This window comes from Malaclemys terrapin, chromosome 1 (assembly GCF_027887155.1).
Source record: "Malaclemys terrapin pileata isolate rMalTer1 chromosome 1, rMalTer1.hap1, whole genome shotgun sequence".
Taxonomy (NCBI): Eukaryota; Metazoa; Chordata; order Testudines; family Emydidae; genus Malaclemys; species Malaclemys terrapin.
The window spans coordinates 132,695,390-132,719,097 of record NC_071505.1 but is presented as its reverse complement, the minus strand read 5'-3'; the positions used below and the strand labels follow the sequence as shown (position 1 = coordinate 132,719,097).

At 44.8% G+C, this 23,708-nt stretch overlaps 1 protein-coding gene across 2 annotated transcripts in view; it reads left to right on the top strand.

Annotated features, from left to right (window-relative positions):
* Positions 1–23,708, top strand: part of GALNT8 (polypeptide N-acetylgalactosaminyltransferase 8) — a 40,607-nt gene that overhangs the window by 14,402 nt on the left and 2,497 nt on the right. For both annotated transcript variants that reach the window (XM_054039184.1, XM_054039175.1), the window contains exons 3-10: positions 1,102–1,268; positions 8,131–8,314; positions 11,107–11,304; positions 14,162–14,276; positions 17,786–17,971; positions 19,425–19,562; positions 21,462–21,557; positions 22,244–22,411. In XM_054039184.1, coding sequence (XP_053895159.1) covers positions 1,102–1,268; positions 8,131–8,314; positions 11,107–11,304; positions 14,162–14,276; positions 17,786–17,971; positions 19,425–19,562; positions 21,462–21,557; positions 22,244–22,411 — 1,252 coding nt within the window. The remainder of the gene's footprint in view (positions 1–1,101; positions 1,269–8,130; positions 8,315–11,106; positions 11,305–14,161; positions 14,277–17,785; positions 17,972–19,424; positions 19,563–21,461; positions 21,558–22,243; positions 22,412–23,708) is intronic.

Below are 23,708 nucleotides of genomic sequence, written 5' to 3'. Positions count from 1 at the left end.
CTTATTAATCTCTCCTCATACGGAGGCCTTTCCATACCCCTAATAATTTTTGTTGCCCTTTTCTGAACTTTTTCCAATTCCAACATATCTTTTTTTAGATGGGGCGACCACATCTGCACACACTATTCAAGCTGTGGGCATACCATGGATTTATATAGAGTCAACATGATATTTTCTGTCCTATTATCTATCCCTTTCTTAATTATTCCCAGCATTCTGTTCGTTCATCAATGGGATTTATGTGCCTGATTTCTTTAGGCTCCTTTGAAAAACCCCAGCCTAAGGCTAACATTTTCAAGCTTAGGGGCCTAAATGCATAGGTAGACAGCGAGTGGCCTGAGTTCATCAGGGCTGAGCACCCGCAGGCCCTGCTGGCTTGGCACCTCTGACTAAATCAGACCTCTTTTACCTAAGTGGCTAAATATGGATGTAGGTGCCTAATTGTAGGGACCCAGCTTTGAAAATGTTTTGCCTAAGACAATTGTTGGTGGAAAGGAGACAAATAAGAAGAGGCTATTGAGCTACATAAACTTCCATGCTAAAATCTAATATTAAGGAAACCTTAAAGCTGAAAAATAGTGGTGAGAAGGCAATGTGGGAGGATCAAGATGACTCTGCCCTTTATACCCTTTGTTGGAGGCAGGAGGAAGTGCAGGGCCCATGCTTCATCCCAACTTGTCGCTCAAGTCCACCTGGCGCATGCATACCTAAGTGGGATTTGTGCAATCACTTAAGAAGAAATGTAGAATTAAAGTAAAATGGAATTACTCTGAATCTACTCCAACAGAGATAAGATCAGCCTTTTAGATTTCACTGAAATTCACATGGCTGTGTTTAAACACTCACATTTTCCTCTGGCAAAGAATACTTGCCTTTCTGTGGAGGGGCAAGATCTTTGCAAAGGCAAGGGCCTGGTTCTCAGTTATGTGAAAGCTCCTTTACACAGAATCAGGCCCTCAATGCTCTTTTTCATGCGTAGCCAGTGTTCAGAACAAACTATTTCCTGCTTTGCCCTGAATATGAAGATGCTCCCTTCACTTGGCTGCTTCTCTATTGGGTCTTTTCAGGAATCCTGCTAATATTCTTCTCACTCTCTTGCAGCTGTAAAGTGAAAAAATATCCCCACGACCTCCCGACACTTAGTGTCGTTCTCATATTCTTCAATGAGGCAATGTCGATCATCTTACGTGCAATTACCAGTATAATTAACCGAACGCCTTCTCATTTGCTGAAAGAAATTGTCCTGGTAGATGATTACAGCTCAAATGGTAAGTGACACAGTTAAGGCATAGAATCATAGAATATCAGGTTGGAAGGGACCTCAGGAGGTCATCTAGTCCAACCCCCTGCTCAAAGCAGGGGCAATTCCCAACTAAATCATCCCAGCCAGGGCTTTGTCAAGCCTGACCTTAAAAACCTCTAAGGAAGGAGATTCCACCACCTCCCTAGGTAACCCATTCCAGTGCTTCACCACCCTCCTAGTGAAAAAGATTTTCCTAATATCCAACCTAAACCTCCCCAACTGCAACTTGAGACCATCACTCCTTGTTCTATCAACAGGTACCATTGAGAACAACCTAGATCCATCCTCTTTGGAACCCCCTTTCAAGTAGTTGAAAGCAGCTATCAAATCCCCCCTCATTCTTCTCTTCTGCAGACTAAACAATCCCAGTTCCCTCAGCCTCTCCTCATGAGTCATGTGCTTCAGCCCCCTAATCATTTTTGTTGCCCTCCGCTGGACTCTTTCCAATTTTTCCACATCCTTCTTGTAGTGTGGGGCCTAAAACTGGACACAGTACTCCAGATGAGGCCTCACCAATGTTGAATAGAGGGGAATGCTCACATCCCTCGATCTCCTGGCAATGCCCCTACTTATACAGCCCAAAATGCCATTAGCCTTTTTGGCAACAAGGGCACACAGTTGACTCATATCCAGCTTCTCGTCCACTGCAACCCCTAGGTCCTTTTCTGCAGAACTGCCTCCTAGCCATTCGGTCCCTAGTCTGTAACAGTGCATGGGATTCTTCCATCCTAAGTGCAGGACTCTGCACTTATCCTTGTTGAACCTCATCAGGTTTCTTTTGGCCCAATCCTCTAATTTGTCTAGGTCCCTTTGTATCCTATCCCTACCCTCCAGCATATCTACCACTCCTCCCAGTTTAGTGTCATTTGCAAACTTGCTGAGAGTGTAGTCCACGCCATCTTCCAGATCATTAATGAAGATATTGAACAAAACCAGCCCCAGGACCGACCCCTGGGGCACTCCACTTGAAACTGGCTGCCAACTAGACATCGAGCCCTTGATCACTACCCGTTGAGCCCGACAATCTAGCCAGCTTTCTATCCACCTTATAGTCCATTCATCCAGCCCATACTTCTTTAACTTGGTGGCAAGAATACTGTGGGAGACCGTATCAAAAGCTTTGCTAACGTCAAGTAATAACACATCCACTGCTTTCCCCTCATCCACAGAGCCAGTTATCTCCTCATAGAAGGCAATTAGGTTAGTCAGGCATGACTTGCCCTTGGTGAATCCATTCTGACTGTTCCTGATCACTTTCCTCTCCTCTAAGTGCTTCAGAATTGATTCCTTGAGGACCTGCTCCATGATTTCTCCAGGCACTGAGGTGAGGCTGACTGGCCTGTAGTTCCCCGGATCCTCCTTCTTCCCTTTTTTAAAGATGGGCACTACATTAGCCTTTTCCCAGTCATCCGGGACCTCCCCTGATTGCCATGACATCTTCATTTGCTTTTGGGTGCTCCTTGCAGGTGACAAACCATGTTTTAACAGTGCAAAGTACTGAGTCTGACTCTGCAGCCTTTTTCAGTAGCTGTTTTATTATTTTAACATCATTTTCCACCAACCCATTGGATTGGGGATAATGAGGACTTGTCCTTACATGTCTAAACCCAAACTGCACTGGAAATTACCTAAACTCATGCTCACTGAACTGCAGCTCATTGTCAAATCTATTTTTGCTAGACATGGTATATCTAATATAGTAATGCCTGACAAACACCTGTTTAGCTGTAATATCTTCCAGTAAGTGGAATATCTCTCTGGGAAGTGAGAGAAATAATCTAGGACAAATACATAGTTTTTTCCAGTCAACATAAACAAATCTATGCTTACTGTGCTCCAGGGGGCTAGTTTTTCTTGTGCTACCAACATGGCTCTTTTGCTTGACTTGGCCTGTATTTTTGGCGTATGCAACAAGCCTACACAGATTCCTGAATATTGCTGTTCATTTGAGGCCAGTATAAATTGTGTCTCACCCTTCTCTTAGATTTTTTCAATCCTTAACAGACCATCATGTATCCTTTTAAACTTATTTTTCTGTAACAGCTTCATAATCCTGTCTAGGACTGAAAACTTCCCCTGAATCAGTGAAAGGGACTGGGAACATGTTGTCCCAGCCATTCTGTTCCAATAGCCTTAACTATTTTCTGTAGGGTCTCATACTGAGCAGTAGCTCTGGCAATCACAATCCACATTTCATGTGAGATTGGCCGGGGTTGTTTTTTTTAAAAATCAGACTGACCTATACAATGTCTTGCTCTGGACTTGCTCCACTGCATTTTTCTGTCAAATGCTCTAGAGTGTGTGTGTCTGCAGAGACCAAATCTCTCCCACTTTTGTACTGAATTTACAAATCAGACATTTGTAGCTGAAAAAAGCAATCTCTGTATTCTCAGGGAGTTGTTTGCCAGGCCCCTTTTGGTAATGGCAATAAGTGGTATATGGTCAGTTTCAGCTAACACCCGTGTCCCATAAATAAAGACATGAAACATTTCACACTCATGGATTAAAGTCAAAGCCTCTTTCTCTATTTGGGTGTACTGATACTCAGTTTTTGTAAGTGCTCATGACACCCAAGCCACTGGTCTCCAATTTTGACCATACTGCTGTAGGAAGACTGCACTCTTACTCTCCTTGGAGGTGTCTGCGGACAACTTAGTTTTGTGCTTATGTTCTATTACCTCAGGACTGGGGCCTCTTTAATGAATGCCTTCAGTTTCTCAAACTCTTTATTAAGATTTGCATCCTGTGTCCATTGGACATCTATGCACAACAATGTTCTCAGTGTGCTGGCTTGATCAGATAGATTAAGGACAAATTTCCCTATATTGTTCACTGTTCCAAGGAATCATTGTATCCCTTCCTTGTTTGTTTTCTGAGGTAGGTCTCTCTCTCTCTGTCAGTCCTGTTGAAGCTGTTTCTTTTTGTATGAAATTCTTAGTCATTGGAATCTGGGTCTCACAGGTGGGTGACCGAGCCGCTAGGCTATAGAGTCATTGTTACTCTCTTCCTGGCCCAATTAATATTTAAGTATTTTATACACACCTTCAACAGGCGAGATTGAGACAGGTCTATCCCAGAATACCCTATAGCCCAGTCATTAGGGCACTCTCCTGGGAGGTGGGAGACCTGAATTAAGTCCAATGAGTGCTCTAACCATTAGGATATAGGATATAAGGGGACATCCTTCTCAGGTTTGTGTAGTAGGTAACTTCTGAGAACTCCTGTTGGATTGGGCTTTGCAGGCAGGATAGATGTAGGAATGCCCATTTTGAGGATCCCATTGGGATTTAGGTGCTGAGCAGCTCAGTGGCATCGGGACTTGAGTGGCTTTGCAAGTGTCCATTGTCAGAAATGTAGGCATCTTGGGGATTTCACTTGCAGAAACTTAGGAGCCTTGGGAATTTAGGAACCTATAGGCTTAGGTGACATCTGAGCAGGGGTTTGGAGGATCTAAATTTTGGATTTAAAGTGGCAGTTAAATGTTTAAATCTCTTTATAGATCTTACACCAACTTTCCCTCCACCAGATCAAAATGTCATGTATGCAAACCTTAGTATTATGTAGACCATCAAAAAGTTGTATTTTCCAGGTATCAAATACAAACCAAATAGCATTCTACAGATATAGTGTCTGCCAAAGCGAGTGTTGACTGCACTCATCACGTGCTCTGTTTTTCTAAGGGAACCTGATAGAATTCTGCTGACACGTCAAGCATAGAAGAATATTTGACAACAGCCATCTCTCCAAAAATGTCTCCCTTTGCAAGTAGTGGAAACTGTTCCCTTTTCACATATATTTTAAAATTATTTTGGGTCTATACATAAGCGAAGGGGTCCATCTTTTTCTCTACCATTACCAACGAATGTACCCATTCCAGTGGCTCCTACTGGCTCTATGATCCCCAGAACAATGAACCTACCCTGCTCCTTTTTTAGCCTCTGCCTGTGGGGTGATGAGAAGTTTCCTAGGGGTGTGAATTGTGGCATGGGTTGGGCTCTTTCAGTTCTATTCTGTACTCTGCTGAGAGTTTTCCTATCCCCTAGGAGGCATCCTCAAACTCTGCCTTAATTGTTTTGGTCCCTCGTCTCTCCAGTGAGTGCACCCTCTTGATGGGACCAAGGCTTTGACATGTTTTTACCCAATAACAGGTTCTTTTTTCCCCTGGTAATATTGCATACTGTATCTCTTCCAGTTTATTTACCTATACATCAAGCTTGTATATTCTGCTAGTGAGGATCAGTTCACCATTGTAAGACCTGTGTTTTATAAGCTCAAAAGTTTATTCCTTCCACAAACAGAAGTAGGTCCAATAAAAAATATTACCTTACCTACTTTATTTCTCATGTCTTGGATTGGACATGGCTACAACACTGCGAACTTCTGTGTTTTACCTGTTTATCTTTCATACCTGTGACTTTTTTTGTGTGTGCTAGTAACACTTTCTGGCAACATGGCTTGTGCAAAAGTATCCAACTTAAAATTAATAAGTGTCCCATTTGCTTTCAGGTTGGCAGGCCAAGAATCTTGTGCTGCAATGTTGTCCATTACTCCTAGGAAGAATTCAGCTGAGCTAGTGGTGCTGTCAATGTCCTCCTTGTCCACACAATGCACCATCTGCTGGCATTTGCAAACTCTTGTGATCTATTGCAGTTCCTGCCTCTTTTCTCACATGCTGGGCACTGTTTTGGCTGTTGCTGGTTGTCACAGCATGTGCAGCTCCATGTGCTGTTTTTGCTGGACTCTGACTCTGAGTGCCATGTGCCTTTCTGCCTCAAGTGTCTTTTTGTGTGTGTCACAGGGTCCACTCACCAAAGGTGGCGCCTCCTCCTGGCTGCTCTGGGGATAAGCTGATTCCAGGTCTGACGCCTCCTTTCTGCTTCTTGCCATGCTCACTGCCTTCTCTTCCTTGCTCTCAGCGAGGCAAGATGCTTGGTCTTCGTGGCTTAGCCCTCCATTCAAGTCACATGTGTCTTCCCCTTCCAGGGTATCAAACTCTTCCAGAGTGAACTGTTTCAGGTAGTCTGCTTTCCACTGCCTGGTTTATAACATTTCCCCAGTACCCGGGCCTGCCCTCTGCTCCAGGTTCCAGCCCAGGGACCCTCTAGCCAGCACCCAAGGACTGTTCCATCGTGGACATTACTGCCTGTTCCCTGAGCCTTTCCTTATTTTCTGGCTTTTCCTCTTTCCCTGGGTTTGCCAGCCCCACCTTCCAGGGAGTAGCTATAGGTTACTTGACTCTATAGCTCCAAATATACCTCCCTTCTCCTAGGGAGTGACTGCAGACTACTTCCTTGCAGCCCTTTACTGCTATCAGTTCCCTGGTATATGAAAGCCCCACCTGTTCCTGCACAAGTCATGTTTCCCTAACTAGGGCCTTCCTCTCAGCCTTAATTCCCTCACCTTGAAACTTAATAGGTTAACTGGCCTATCTGGCCTCCATTTAAAAAAAAAATTGAGATATCCTATTTCCTAGAATAGTGGAAGGGACCTTGCAAGGTCATTGAGTCCAGCCCCCTGCCTTTACCAGCAGGACCAAGTACTGATTTTTGCCCCAGATCCCTAAGTGACCCCCTCAAGGATGGATCTCACAACCCTGGGTTTAGTAGGCTAATGCTCAAACCACTGAGCTATCCCTCCCCGCTAAACCTTCAGGACAAGTGTGGGGTGAAACACCACATTATAGTGTGGTATTTTGGATTCTCTATCATGTCCACAGTATCAGAGCACTGTCCATCCTCATTCTGGACTGGGTGACTTCCTTTGCTTGCAAAATTCCAGTTGCTTAGTCAAGGTTTAATTCTGTGTTTCCCAGTAGTCTCTCTCTCTCTGCGTTTTTTGTCCCAGATGTCAACCACAATCAGGTCTTTTGTTAGAGGCTTAGGTGGGAGCTTCTGCCTCCAAAATTGCAAGATTGTCTCTTCAGCGTTAGTTCAGTTGCAAGCTCTTTATAGTTTTACTTTCTTTTTGTACCCTCAGGTTAAAAACATCTTTCCCCTAGGTCTCATTTTTACATGGAGTGCAGAACTCCTCAAATTTCTTTACTGCACCTTCATAGCTGGTCCCATGTGCCTGAACTGAAAACCGTTGAATGCATCAAGTGCATCACAACCTGCTATTGTCAGAAATAAGGCTACATTCTATTTTCCTTTTCACAGGCCTTCATTGCTTGCAAATGCACAGTGAAGTGCTTCTTAATTCTCTTCTGATTGACTTCCATGTGCCCAGAGAGTTTTAGCTCTGGTGAAGCTTTTAACTGCTCCAATCTTCCACCCAGGTTATTTTCTTTAATTTCTATTTACTCCTGGGGCCATGTGATGTTCAGGAATTGCTCTGAACCCAAAGTGTTTGAAAGAGATCCTCTGTAGTCCACGAAAGCTTATGCTCTAATAAATTTGTTAGTCTCTAAGGTGCCACAAGTACTCCTGTTCTTCTTTTTGCGGATACAGACTAACACGGCTGTTACTCTGAAACTCTGTATTCAGTGACACAGTTCCCAATTGCCTCTGCATAACAGAACATGGGTTCTGCGGCACCCTGCTCCCAGTAAGCTTCCTGTCTTTGAGGCTAAGCCACTTAACGGTACCGTTCCCAATACCACATGGTGTACTGGGATATAGCTATGAGATGAAACCAACAAAGTGAACATTTAAACTGATTATCGGGATAAACTTCCTGACAGTGATATTTTAGGCTGAGGAATAGGCTCCCTAGAGAAGTAATGGAAGCTTCATTGCTGTTATCTAATTGCTCTTTTCTGTTTCCCAATCTCAACAATTTCCATTAACTGGAAAAAAAAACCACACTAAAATGTGCCATACTATTTTTAGAGGATCTAAAAGGCTATTTGGATGAACAGATAAAAAATTATAATGCAAAACATCCTGGATTGCTAAAAATTGTGAGGCATCAGAAGAGAGAAGGCCTAACACAAGCTCGGATTTCTGGCTGGGAAGCGTCTACTGCCGATGTTGTCGCAATCTTGGATGCCCATATTGAAGTGAATGTTGGCTGGTAAGATTATGAGGGAATTGTTTTCTGGGAGGGAGGAGTCTAACTGTGGAGCTGAGGTGCATGGCTTTGCTTCTGCCTCACCAAACAATGCCATTGTGTACAGGGCTGGCCTTAGGGGAAATGGTGCCCTGGGTGAACCCCCTGCAACTTCATCTCCTTCCCCAGCTGGGAACCGGTTTGACCTGCCCACTCCCTCCATCAAGCTGGGCCACAGCGCCCCCCTGCCCATGGTGCCCTGGGCAGTCACCCACATCACCCACCCTGAAGGTCAGCCCTGATTGTGTATGGCAAGTAGAGGCCACCAGCTGGATGTTTACTTTTGATTGGCGAAGGGATGCATGGTTTGAAAAAGAACTGGGCACATTCAAATTAGGGAAGCAGTCAAATAACAGAATAGGCTGTTTAGAGAAGTGCAGGCAAGCAGCGCCCAGCTTCTTTGTATCTGTATTTGTGGGCAGGAGATTGTCTCTCTTGTGCATACACATACAAAAGGACACTCAATCAGAATGTATGCAGATTGTTTTCTTTAAATACCAACGTCCTGGTCTATTCCTTTCTAGGTACTTGTAAAGAGCAATAGCATCCATCGACTGTTAAATAGGAGTTAAACCAAACTAATGTGTACCTATTGTCTATTTAGCATTGTTAATTATTATTACCAATTAATGATTGCATATAGAATTATAGATGTTCATGGCTCATTACAAAGAGAACCAAGACAAGGTCCCTGTTAACAGGTACTTATAATACAGTTTAGATCAGTGTATTTACCCTCCCTTTCTGTACCATATCTCTCTAACATATGTCTATCCTGGTTGGTTGGGTTCAGTGCTTGACCACTCCTCACATTGTTTCACTTCCCTAGCAGACAGCGTTTTACCTCTGAGACTGTGTTGCATCTCTAATCTCACCCTACCCCGGGCTATGATGGCCTTATTCATCACAGATAGCACAACCAGGGACTCCTCCCATTTGTTGTTGTTATTTTTATTGCAATAGCACCTAGAGGCCCCAGTCAGGGATCAGAGCCCCAGTGTGATAGGTGCTGTGCATACACAATGAAAAGAAGGCCCCTGCCCCCAACAGTTTACAATATAAATCTATGGTGAGAGGCAACATAGGGGTATAACAGACAGGTAAGGTAACAGAGAGGTGACTATGGCTAGTGTAATTAGCAATGGTTACGGTGCATGAACTGCTGGGATGGCCTGGGAGAAAGCATAAGGCTACTAGAGAGAAAGATGGATTAGTAGTACAGAAAACCTGTGTGACTGGGGTCCCAGTGGGGGCCAGCTGTGGTCACTCAATTAGGGTGAACTGCAAAGAATGGGGCAGACAATCCCCAAAAAGCTGGTGAACATTCCAGTACTTATATTTACCAAGCCAGCATAAAACAGCTTCCTTTATACCTTAGTGGTTACTCAGAAGTTCAAACAACACAGTTTCCTTAAAGCGATCCAGCCTCAAACTTCCACCCCGGTACCTACGTTAAATATGATTTCTGAAAATCTTATCTCATCATATAAAAGAAAGGGTTCTACCAATCCCAAAGGATGGGACACATTACCTCCCGGGTTTATGAATGTTTCAGAACTTACCCAAATACATTGCATACAGCCAATTCTTATTAACTATACAAAAATGTATTAAAAAACAAGAGAGAGAGAGTATGGTTAAAAGATCAATATACACACAGACATGAGTTCAGTTCTTAAGATTTTAATTCATAGCAGAGATGGTGAGCTTTGTAGTTGCAAAGAGTTCTTTCAGAAATAGTCCGTAGGTTATAGTCCAGGGGTCGGCAACCTCTGGCACGTTACCCTGGCGGGCCGGGACAGTTTATTTACTTGCTGACTCAGCAGGTTCGGCCGATCGCGGCCCCCACTGGCCGTGGTTCACTGTCTCAGGCCAATGGGGGCGGCGGGAAGCTGTGGCCAGCACATCCCTCGCCCGTGCCGCTTCCCGCCGCCCCCATTGGCCTGGGACGGCGAACCGCGGCCAGTGGGGGCCGCAATCGGCCGAACCTGCCGCGTCAGCAAGTAAATAAACTGGCCCGGTCAGCCAGGGTGCTTACCCTGGCGAGCCGCGTGCCAGAGGTTGCCGACCCCGTTATAGTCCAATGTTTATATTTCAGAGCGATCCCGTTAGAACTGGAATCTCAGTCCTTATGGCCTAAGTTTCCCCTGTATGAAGCCTTAAGCAGATCCGAGATGAACAGGATCAGAACCCAAGGATCTTTTATACAATTTCATGTCCTTTTTGACAAGTTGGAGTTCCTCTGGGAACAAAAAGTAATTAGGATGACTTTGAAGGAGGTCCCTCACCAGTACTTAGCTATATGAATTAACATAAGGCAATTTACTTGTTCCTCCACCATTCACAGTGCATTTCAAAGAGAGATGAATACAGAGATATCCCGTGTTTACAATTCATTTAAATGTCAGGATGTTATTTTGATCTTCTGAATTAACAGAATACAACATAGACAGGGACTGTTGATTACATTGTTGACCCTACTCATACATATGTAAATACACAAAAACACAAACATTATCTCCCCACATGTCTTTTGAGGGTTGTTTAATTTGCAGCATGTTTAACCCTTTCTGGCCATGCGTCACAACCTGTCATTATTTGGTAGAGCTGAGACAGGAGCCAAGGGTTCAGTCATCTCTTTGGTCTCAATTCTAAGAAATGGGCTGCCCATTTCAGCATTACGGTGCCATGCACTTTGGTTCATCAGGTTCATACTTGCTGCAAGGTGAAAATAATGTTTTTGTTCATTATCTTAGGGCTGAACCTATTCTGTCTCGAATCAAGGAAGATCGTACTGTTATAATATCACCAGTATTTGACAATATTCGCTTTGATGACTTTGAACTTCTTGAATATGCTGTGTTTGCAGATGGATTTGACTGGGCACTATGGTGCCTCTATGAACCATTACCAAAAGAATGGTATGCGCTCAAAGATGAAACGGCTCCAATCCGGTAAGTCAGAATAGTATTCTTGAGGGAACAAAGACCCCAGACATCTGAGACGTTTTCAGACTCACCTCTAAAACTAACAAGGATAGGGTTTTCTCACATGGGTGGGAAAGATATCTGCAAAATGCAGGTGAGTTGAAATTGTCAGTTTGGATCTGAGAGTCATTAGAGATCTCATGTTGTCCCATGTGGTCTGTGTAAAAGACGGATCCAGGCTCTCCTGCATTCTAAGTCTGGTCCTAAATATTTCTCCCTCTGCAATCTTGGGCAAATCATTTAATCTGTCTGTCCAAGCTTCCCATCTATAAATGGATAATAATACTTACCTACTGTCACAGTTGACAGTTAGCTGTACCTCTGACCCTTCTCTAGGGGTATGTCTGCACTGCAGTCAGACACCCATGACTGGCCCATTCCAGCTGGTTTGGGATTATGGGGCTTAGGCTAAGGGGCTGTTTAGTTGTGGTGTAGACATTACAGCTTGGGTGGCAGCCTGAGCTCTAGTACCCTCCCACTTTGCCGGGTCCTAGAGCCCATGGTCCAGCCCAAACCTGAACATCTACACCACAATTAAACAGCCCCTGCGCCCAAGCCCCTTAGCCTAGATCAGCTGGCATGGGCCAGCCAGCACAGGCCAGCCATGGGTTTTTAATTGCAGTGTAGACATACCCTATGTCTGCCTGAGCGCAACCTCTCCAAGTGACAGGCCCTGTGCCTTTTCTTTACCTCCTTGTGGTGGAATCTCACAATTTCCCCACTCTGACAGGAGTACCAGATTACAGGCCTCTGCAGACCCACTGACTCCTCAGCAGGCCCGACTGGGTTCAAGGCCTGCAATTCTTCCCTTGGGAAGCTGTGACCAGTATATCACTAAAGCGATGTGAAACAGCCTTTTCAACACAAAAAAATTGTTTAATCTTAACAGCAGTAACACAGCGTAACAAGAAAAGGATTTTGACACAACAGTCTACATGCATAACTGTCTTACCTACAACTTAGATAGGCCTGGCTTACCCAAACACCCCCACTTCTGGGGCTGGGGTTCAGTCTGCTTCTCCACAGTCCCTGTGTCTCTCATATATAAACTGTTTTGACCAAATTTAACTTACTGGGTTGCTCTGAGGTAACATCATAGTTAATAGCTCTTGGTGAGGAACTTTTGCTGAGGAACTTTTATCTGGGCCTTTCCTGGGATCTAGCCCCTTATAACCATGTAGCAAACAATATCATAACAAGGATATAGATCATTCATGAGATATGACAGGCATCTTCCAAGTCCTTCACACCTACCTCTAGGGTTGCCAACTTTCTAACCCAGTGGTTCTCATACTTTTATACTGCTGACCCCTTTCACATAGCAAGCCTCTGAGTGTGACCCCCCCTTATACATTAAAAACACTTTTTAATATATTTAACACCATTATAAATGCTGAAGCAAAGCGGGGTGTGGGGTAGAGGCTGACAGTTCGTGACCCCCCATGTAATAGCCTTGCAACCCCCTGAGGGGTCCCGACCCCCAGTTTGAGAACCCCTGTTCTCACCGCACAAAACCGAACACCCTAGTCCCGCCCCTTCCCCAAGGCCCCACCCTCCCACTTACTACATTCCCCCTCCCTCAGTGACTTCTCTCCCCCACCCTCACTCACTTTCACTGAGCTGAGACGGGGTTGGGGTGCAGGAGGGGGTGAGGGCTTTAACTGGGGGCATGGGCTCTGGGGTGGGGCCAGAAATGAGGGGTTCAGGGTGTGGGAGGGGTCTCCAAGATGGGGCGGGGAGTTAAGGTGCAAGAGTGGGTGAGGGCTCCAGCTGGGGGTGCGGGCTTTGGGGTGGGGCCAGGGATGAGGGGTTTGGGGTGCAGGAAGGGGCTCTGGGTTGGGGGGGCTCTGGGCTGGGGCAGCGGGTTGGGGCTTAGGGTTGGGGCGCAACTCCCAGTCAGTGGTGCTGTGGGTCTAAGACAGGCTCCCTACCTGTCCTGGCACCATGCTGCACCCGGTGGAGGAGGGGAGGGACAGGAGGCTCAGCGCACTGCTCTCACCCACAGGCACCGCCTCCCCCAGCTCCCATTGTCCATGGTTCCCGGCCAATGGGAGTGAGGAGCCAATGCTTAGGGTGGGGACAGTGCACGGAGCCCCGTGGCCCCCCTGCTTAGGGGCCGGACCTGCTGGCCACTTCCGGGGCGCAGCACGGTGCTAGGACAGATAGGGATTAACCTGCCTTAGCCCCTCAGCACCACTGACCAGACTTTTAACAGCCTGATTGGCAGTGCTGACCAGAGCCGCCAGGGTCCCTTTTCAACCGGGCATTCCGGTCAAAAACCGGACACCTGGCAACCCTACCTACTTCACATATGGTGGTGTGAACATTCCCTTGTTAAAGTAGTGCATTTTGGAGATGAAAGTCATTATGTACAAGGTATGCAAAATAAACAAACTATTATGAGGCATTTAACGTCCATATTCAACAGAAAGGATTCATGTATCCTGTATTTGCATGCTGCTAACATAACTCCACCCTGAATAAATTAATTACACACTCAGACACTGGTAATGGGTAAATACCTAGATAGATAAGGATGGGCAGAATTTGGCACTAAGTGCAGTTATGGAAATGTCCACTGTAAATACAGGCTGGTGGTAGAAATGGGATGGGAAGAAACCAAATCTAGCTAAAGAGCAATTTATTAGGGACCCCCAAACTAGCACAAACAAAATAAGAATTGTCCCAATGAGCCCAATACTCAGTCTCTCACTGAACAGGAAATTCAAAAGAGCATAATTAATTCTCAAATGATTGTTTATTCCTCTTCCTGTTTATTTCATAGTTATTTCTTCTCTCCAACTGTATCTATTCTCTTTCCCAGGAGTCCTTCTATTATGGGGATACTTGCTGCACATAGAGTTTTTCTGGGTGAGATTGGGGTACTGGATGGCGGAATGCATATATATGGAGGGGAAAATGTGGAACTTGGCCTGCGGGTACGTTTAATTCTGCTTCTCTTATAAAATAAATAACATAAGTGTGGGGACCTGATTTTCAAAAGAACTCAGGGCCAGATTTCTAAGTGCTCAACACAGACAATTGGGCTCAGTTTTTCAAAAGAGTTCAGCTCCCATTTCAGTACTGAAATGAAATGGGCAGATTTTCAAAAATGCTGAGCACCTAGCAGCTATTGTGGTTAGATATTTGGCTGCCTGTGTGTGTTTTTCCTGTGTGCTGTCCCAGCTCTGCACAGACAGCTGGCACAGCAGACCTGGAACGCACCGCCGAATGACCACAAGATCTGTTAAGGTGTGAAAGCACCAGGCCAGGTTTATTGTCGACAAAGCACGGTAATAGCACTGGCAGACTCTACAAGGATACTAAGACATGTATGCCCATGACAATGGGCACAGCTCAGTAAATGGTGGGAACCAGGAAGGGAAGAATTTCACACAAAGTGTACTCAGCCTGTTGTCTTCCCTGCCACAGCAATAAAGGACATTGCTAAGATTGTATAGTTTTATGTCCATTGATAACATAGATAAATATACAAGCTAAGCTAACAAATGTAAACTTCATTAAGTTTACAAGCTGGAGGCAGGAGGGAAATCCATTTTGTGAAATAACCAATTGGAGAGTGATACTATGGTGTACAAGGTCTTGCAGTGTACTCCTCAGGAGCATTATATATTGACCCAGCAGGACACCAGTCTGATTCAACATAGGAAGTGCTGTAAGAAGGCGCCAAGGCATTAGAAAGGCAACACCCCAGAAGGGGACCCCCCGCCCATGTTCATCAGTAAATCTCAGAAGCCTCTCTTCAGGTAACATGATGTAGTACATGAGATGAAACCAAAGGAGGAAATGACCCTGCTCTGGACCCAGTTCCTGAGCGTGAGATAGCAGCTGGAATCCCATATAAACTTTACACTGCTGGGGGCGGGGAGGATTTAGAAAGGCAGAAGGTAATTACTCAGATAGGAATTTAGCCAGGACCCTAGGGCTACCACCTCAACCCAAAGTGCCAGGGGGATCTTTGAAGACACAGAGGTCAGGCTCTTGGTTTTATCTTTCATTTAAAATTCAGCACTTACAGCTGCACAGTGCTCACTAACGCCTTGCCGCAGCCATGTTGCCTCAGTACTGATTTAAAGGGAAAACAGCTGAGTCTTAAATCACCAGCACTACCTGCTGCAGCATGTAGGTTTTCCACTGATAGAATTTCAGACACATTTATTTCCTTTCAAGCTGCGAGCCTCCAAAGAAAATTGTCCCTTTCCTCATATTTGGTGTCTCCTCTTCTCAGATAAATACTGATAATGGATTTGTAAACCATTTGATGATGGCTAATTAAGGTTTAGCCGCAGCAGTGGGAACATGTTGCATATAGTGATTAAACTAGAAGAAGGATGGTCCAGTCATTAGTTTGCTAGCCTGGGATTTGGGAGACCTCAGGTTAATTCCCTGCTCTGCCGCAGACTTCCTGTGTGACCTTGGGCAAGTCCCTTAGCCTCTCTTTGACTCAGTTCCCCATCTGTAAACTAGGGATACCTGCAATGCCTTGCCTTTCAGAGATTTTGTGAGGCTCAGGCCCTCTGACAGGGTTGGGGGGGGCAAAGGTGGCAATTGCCCAGGGGCCCGGGTGATTTAAAAGGGCCCAGGGCCCCCTGGCTGCTGCCACTGCCAGCAACACAGTGGGGCTAAGGCAGGCTTCCTACTCGCCCTCACTCCGCGCTGCTCCTGGAAGCGGCCGTCATGTCCTAGCGGCCCCTGGGGAGGAGGTCTCTGTGCGCTAATCCCATCCGAGCGCTCACTCCGCAGCTCCCATTGACTGAGAACTGCAGCCAGAGGGGTGTGCCAGTTGCTTTCGGTAGCCACCCAAGGTAAGTGCTGACCCGCTCCTGCACCCCAACCCCCTGCCCCAGCCCACAGCCAGCACCCAAACTCCCTCCCAGAGCCTGACCCCGCACCCCCTCCTGCACCCAAACTCCCTTCCAGAGTCTGACCCTCACCCCCCTGCACCCAAACCCCCTCCCAGAGCCCGACCCCTCACCCCCCCTGCACCCAAACTCCCTCCCAGAGTCTGACCCCTGCACCCCCTCCTATACCCCAACCCCTTGCCCCATCCTGGTGAAAGTGAGTGAGGGTTGCGGGGAGTGAGTGACAGAGGGAGGGGGGATGGAGCAAGGAGGGTCAGGGCCTTGGAAAAGGGGCAGGGCAGGGGTGTGGTCTCAGGGAAGGGGTGGGCTGGGGGACAGGGCAAGCAATTTTGGGTTTGTGCAATTAGACAGTTGGCAAGCCTACCAGGCGGGCATGTGGAAGCCCTGGCCGTGCTGGAAGAGCACCAGCTAAATGTCAAGCAGACCATGTCTGCGCAGACACAACTTGTGCATGCCTGGGGGCCCATTGACTGTTCTGCCCTGGGGCCTGGAATAGCTGTCAGCGGGCCTGGTGAGGATATATACATTAGAGATTGTGAGGTGCCCACCATTACTACAGCAATAGGGGCCATTCAGTATCTAATTGATAGGCAGAATGTATTTTGTCTTATTCAACAGCAACTACTGCAGTGACTGAAGTGACAGCATTGATATCCTGTGAAGAGAATCCTAGGTAGTTTTCTGTGGCTAGAAGGGTAGTGACTGCATCTCAAGGACTCGTGCGTGAAGTGTGGGAGGAATAAATATGGTAGATTCAGAGTACTCAAGATCCACCTAGGGAAAAGGTGGGATTGACAGGGGATGAACTCCTTTCCACTTCTAATACATTAAAATACACAAAGGCCTCATTCTTCATTGCCCTGATACATGTATATTCATTTACACCAGTGCAAGGTGGGTGTAAAGCATCACCATAGCAGAATGGTACCATGATACCTCTTCTTTGTGCTGGTATATCTGACTGCACAAAATGCAGGGGAATGGAGAATCAGGCCCATTAAATACATTTCTGCTCAGAGAAGTGAAAAATAACATTGTAGGTCTCCTTTTGCATTGTCCCTCAATGATTTCTTGTATCAAATGTGCTCAGTTTGTAAGCAGATTGATGGGGGAGAGGGGGTTTCTAGGTGCCAGCCCTGTAAACAGCCTGGGATATGAGAGTCAGACTGGTCTCTTTCCTTCTCCTGCAACCTTAATCATAATTAAGATTCTGTAGGGCCAGTTTTGCTCTTTGTGACACCAGTATAACCTCATGCAAAGGATTTACACGAGAGTAACTGCTTAGTCCTGTAACTGGAAATTAATAATGATGCAAAAGACTAAATAGCTTCCACCTCACTCTCCTGTACCTGTGTTGGCTCTGCAGATCCTAAAAGAAAAGTACTGAAAATTTCCCTTAATCACTAAAGTCAGGAGAACTTACTCTGGATACTGAGAGTGAGCAGATCTGTTGAGTAAGGAGGTGCAATTTTTAGTCACTTATGTAGAACAAAATCATGTTAACCGCTGGTGAAAAAAGCCAACTCCAATGCGCATTCACTGGGACTCCTGCTTCATCCATACAGGTTTGGCAGTGTGGGGGTCAGATAGAAGTTTTGCCCTGTGCAAGAGTTGCTCACCTGGAAAGAGCGCACAAACCCTACGTGCTGGACTTGAGCATTGCTATGAGACGCAACGCCCTGAGGGTGGCCGAAGTGTGGATGGACGACTATAAATACATGGTTTATTTCGCATGGAATCTTCCTATTGAGGTGTATATGTTTGGTTGTTTAGAATTGGTTTCTTTAAATTGAGATGGTCATTTGTATGGGAGCAAATGACTAATAGTAGCCAAGACATCACAATGAGGCCAGATGTAGCAAACAGGTGTTTGTGAGATTTGTCCCTTTAAAAACATGACTATTATTATTATAGTGCCTAGGGCCCTGAATCATGGACCAGGACCCCATTGTGCTAGGCACTGTACATAGAACAAAAAGATGGGTTCTGCCCCAAACAATGTAATAATTTCTAACTTTTTTAAAATAAAAAGTATGTTGTTTGGATTTTTGCAAGTTGTGATAATAGAGCAAATAAACTGGGCATCCTTGAATATCTTTTAAAAATGCTCTAATAAATAATAGGCAAGTCAGTTACTTTTAATCAAATGACCCAGCAACACCCTACACTAATTGACCGCCATGCCCAAAATGCTGCAGAGTCCCACATCCCCACTATCCGACACCCACTTCTCACAGGCCAGGGATAAAGAAAGAGTGGGCCTTACAGCATACTCTGCAGGCTGAGAAACATTCATGTTGGGAAATCAAGCACTCAGAATTAAGGAAATTCAGAGAGAGGGTTGAAAGCTCAACCTTAACTTTCCTCCATTGTTGTGCTCATGCCTTCAACTATAGTCTCTCTACATATCATTGTAAGTTATGCCAATTAATACCATATATAATGCAAACTGGAATTTCTTGTACATCGTTATGTTAGTAAATCCCAGTGCAGTGTATACATTCTTCAAGATTGGCTAGATTTGTAAATCTCATAGAGTTGGACAAAGCTCTGCACACCTCATGAGCATGGCAAAATGGCAGCTTCCTCTTTGATACTTTGAGATACTTTTGGTTCTATTGTACATACTTAAAATGCGTAGTGATTTATTGTTCTTCATAACTAGTAACAGATCACATTTTCCTTTAAAGGTGACCTGGCAAAGGTGGTGGTGGGGGGAGGTTTTGTGTGCCTATTTTCTTTCTTTCTTGATGTAAGAAGCTCTGCTGTTTTTAATTTTTATTTCCTCCTATTTAAAGATAGCAGGAAAGTCAAGTCATTTTTTAATGGAAGAACTTGTAGATCAAAGGTGTATTGACCTTACCTGGTGTGGTGTTTTGAGTTTTTAAAAAAAGGAGATTTTTTTTTGCCAGTGGTTTAGTTAACTAGATGTTAATGAAAACAAAATACCTGAATAAAAAAGCACTTGTTCTTCCAATGAATCAGTTCTTAACCTCCATTGTATCTGTGATTTCATAGACAGGCAAAACACAATCTGAATTTCTAATGTAAAAGTAATCAGGGATTTTTTTTAAGAGCAGATTTTAGATATTCTTTATATATTATGAAGAAGCAACAAAAAGGGGGAGATATAAGTCAATTTTCCCTCCATTTTTGCAGGTCACTTTTAAAATTAATGTCTGAACAATGTGGTGTTTTTTTCAGAATCCTGGAATAGACTATGGAGATGTTTCTTCCAGAAAGGAGCTAAGAAAGAAACTGAACTGTAAAAGCTTTGACTGGTACATAAAGAACGTTTATCCTAATTTAATACCTTTGACCACTGTTGTTGTCTATGGAACAGTAAGTACTGTGCATGTCTACTGAATAGATGCAACAGTTAGATAGCTCCACTATTATGAAGGTTGTCGAAGGCAATTCCTTCTGTGTTCCTGATCAGTCTAACCCGGGTTGCTCTTGTAAATTGGTCATATTATAACCATAGTATTGGTTTTACTAGCGGTTTTAGAGATATTTAAAGTGAGTGCCATCTTTTTGTAAAACTTTCTGTACCTGTTGCATATCTAAACTGTGCCCACTGTATGTCTACCAGCATAAACATAAAATAGCATAGGAAGGTATTTAGAAAGACACATTTTTGTGCAACATAAGAATGCTCATAGAGCAGGGAACAACAATGGATGAAATCTCTCCCTATAATTGTCTGCAATGTTCAATAGAATATTAGAACAGAAATGAAAAGTTCAACGAAGTAATCATTGCCTGCTGTACAGCTATAAATCAAGGGAGGACAGTATCTTCTGGTCACTCATTTCAGAGTTGTTAAGTTGCTTTTTAAATTTGGACTGGAACAATAATCATGAAGATCATGATAGAGGGAAAAATTATAGCTAAAGAAGAGTAAAATATACAGAATGTGAAAGAAACAATTGTCAATTTAAAAACAATGGACCACATTTTCAAAACTCCTCTGGCTGAACTGGGCACATGCAGGTTGTGCCAAGGGCAAACTCAAATGTGTGCAAACTCAGATACATGCAAGCCTTTGTTTTGCGCACAATGAAACAGAACACAATTGTTTTTAAAGATTCAATCAAATGAGAATTTTTTGTTTTGGTTAAAAAGACATTTCCAAAAAGTTTCAGTGGAAAAAATTCAGCCTTTTCTATTGGTGATACTTGATGTGGTTTTTATGGGACTGCTCTATGATTATACTGTATCAGTGAACAATTGTGTTATAGTAGGGTTCCCCAACCTGAGGAGTTGTCTACACTATAAAGCCTTTGCCAGAACCCCTAGTGGAGATGCACCATATGTTAATAGAATGAATTCTTCCACCAGTGTACATAAAACACTTCCCTCAGTGACATTAGCTAAGCTAAGCACTGTTCTGTCAGCATAGTTGCGTCTACACGTGGGGGGAGGGGGCAGTTTGCTGGCATAGCTACATTGGCCAGTGGATGTGATATTTTTGTACTTATAGCTAAATTTTGTAGTGTAGACCAAGCCCAGGGCCGGCTCCAGGCACCAGCCGAGCAAGCTGGTGCTTGGGGCGGCAGATTGTTCGAGGTGGCATTCTGCCCAATCCTAGGGCGGCACGGCCGCTTTTTTTTGTTTGGTTGGTTGGTTTTTTTGTTTGTTTGTTGTGCCACTCCGGCAGCCCTGTAGGGGGCAGTAGCGCAGAGGATGGGAGCGCCCTGCAGCAAGCCCAGCAGGGCAGTCCGCATCCTTCCCTCCCAGACGACTGGAGTGGCGCGGAGCCTCCCGGCAGGCGGTGCACCAGTCAGGGCCGCGTGGTAGCACCCCGCTGAAGCCCTGGCTGCCCCCCCGCCCTCCCCGCTCCCTCCCCCACCCCCCTGCTAACTGGGGCACGTCTGCAGCGCAGGGAGTTCTCCTGCACCCTGGCTCCGGCTGTGCCGCAGTTTTTTTTTTTTTTTTTTTCTGCTTGGGGCTGCCAAAAAGCAAGAGCCGGCCCTGACCAAGCCCCATTGTTTCTCTGATGTATAGACACTAGAAAAGCCTTTAGATTTGCTTCTCATGTTTTCTGGGATGAAGTCAACTCTGAAAAGTTGTTTTGTGGTTTCTTTTTCTAAATCCATCCTGTGTTCTCCTGTTACTTCAGAGCTCTGAAGCAAAACTGCAAACCAGCATAGCTCTCAGCAGAGCTTACAAAAACAGTGGTGAGAACAGGATGATGTGGTAGTTATTCCATGCATTAATATGCCTGTTTTATCTCTGCAGATGAAAAACACGCTGAATGAGAACATCTGCGTAGATCAAGGCCCTGTCCCTGGAAACACTCCAATAATGTATGGCTGTCATGCTTACTCATCACAGGTATTAAAAACAAGCTATTTAACTGCAACCAGAAATCTTTTGTTAGCCTTTGCTTTGGATTCTTTGCTAGACAATGAAATAGACTCCTGAAAATTGTTCTTCATGTGCTGTCATGCAGGGAAGACTAATTTTATTTTGTAAGTAAACAAGTAAAATCCCAAATAAAAAATGAATGGCAGTAGTCTCATAGACTTTAAGGTCAGAAGGGACCATCATGCTCATCTATCTGACCTCCTGGTCATTGCAGGCCAAGGCAGATACCATCATGGTCTAAGTACATTAAGTTGGTTCCATTTTTATGGGGAGGTGACCTCACTTACCACCTTCCCTCCCCACACACATATTGACAACCATTGTTCTTGCTGATGGTGGTTCCAGCAGAGAGGTGAAGGATTGAATGGGATGCAGACTGAACTCCTCACTCTTCACTTCTTGTTCTGTCACTAGGAGGGACACTAGTGATTACAGTTCCACCGTAATAATCGACCTGTTTTTTATGAACAGAGGAGAACAAGACTGATGTCATAGCTCTAGTGGGTCAAATTCATTCTGGTTTAACATCAATGATATCAATGAATTTAGCCCCATGTATCTAATGTTAGTCAGTTTCACAAATGTCTGGTATCCTCCTTTGGGATTTCGTCAGTGTCCTAGCTCACCTACTCCAATGTAACATTGCCTTTCAGCACTTGTTTTATCTCAGCACTGGAGAAATGTATATAGGAGGCCTACGATCTCGACAGAATGCAGTAGATCGGTGCCTAACTGACCCTGGCACAGGAGACCTGCTATTTATAGAGCAATGTAATGAGGCTGTGCAAAAGGGACTGAACATGCATTGGGATTTTAAGCAGGTAGGTGAATTTCCATGTCCCTACATTTCAATGGCATGTTTCATCCTGAAAGAGCCTAAAATGCTTTACACACACGAGGACAAATTTTCATATGGGGAAGCCCCAGCTGTAGGATTTGCACATGCAATTCAAGGAGCCAAGCTGATGTCCCTGGGAACAGCAGATGCTCCACACCTAATGGATCAGGACCTGGATACCTCAAACTCCGTTTTATCCTCCACTCTCCCAACAAGCCACCCAGCCTCCTTAGCAACAACACGGATTCTGACCATCATGCACTGGGATCAGGCCATTCTCAGCAGCAGGAGCTTGGCTGTGGAACTACTTGTCAGAAGAGATCAGAGTGGGCTGATGTCTGTTTAGTACAAAGTGATCTGATAAAGCCTTCGCCCAGGACAGACAATCTTTACAAAGGCAAAACAGCCTGACCCAAACAAAGCCATACTCCTCTGCCCCAGAAAAATACCTTTTGATCTGAGATCTGAGTTCCTTAATTTTGTGCAGTACTTAAACACCGCAGTGATAGCTGGTATCAAATCATTAGATAGACCGACTCAAGGTCTGGGCACAGGGCCTCCCTCTGCTTCTTTGGGATCTGGTCTAAGATACTCAGATACTACTGTGGTGGGGTGGTATAAAAACATAGACAGGGAGAGAGAGAGAAGAGCATGGTGTCAAGTTTCACAGGTTCTTGGCAGAGAGAATTGAGGCCAGTCAGAACTCAGACCAGCCTGGCTCTGCTCCCCAGAATTCTCAACCAAGTATCCCCTAGTTGCCATCCTCTCCCCCGCCCCGCCACAAGTTAGCCTGCCCCCAGGGCAAAATGTTTTGAAACATTGTGGATCACCCACTTCAGAAATATTACTGATTTGGCATGAAGGGTGGGGTTCTGACAGATTTCTTTTGTCCTTAATCTGGCTTGTGACCACATGTCTGGAGACAATTTAAAGTAGAGAACAGATACCTTTGAAAGGCTGACAATCCATTTTAAAAGCAAACCTATCATTCATATAAGTCATATATAAGGCTATGCTGTGAAACACAAAAAACTGAGTTTTGTAGTGGGGCCCATTGAAGCTGGGTGGACCAACTGTATTTAAAAAGAAAACTATACTAAAGTAAAGCTTTGGCAGCATATTGATATCATGATGAGTTCACCTCTTTAAATTACCCCACCCTACTCAAAACATTTCACATTCTAGTATTGACTTGGGAAAAACCAGCTGCCTTGAGTGAGTTACCTTTGATGTTAGGATTGTCCTTGTGCAACATGTGCATTAGTGTCAGCTTAAAGATC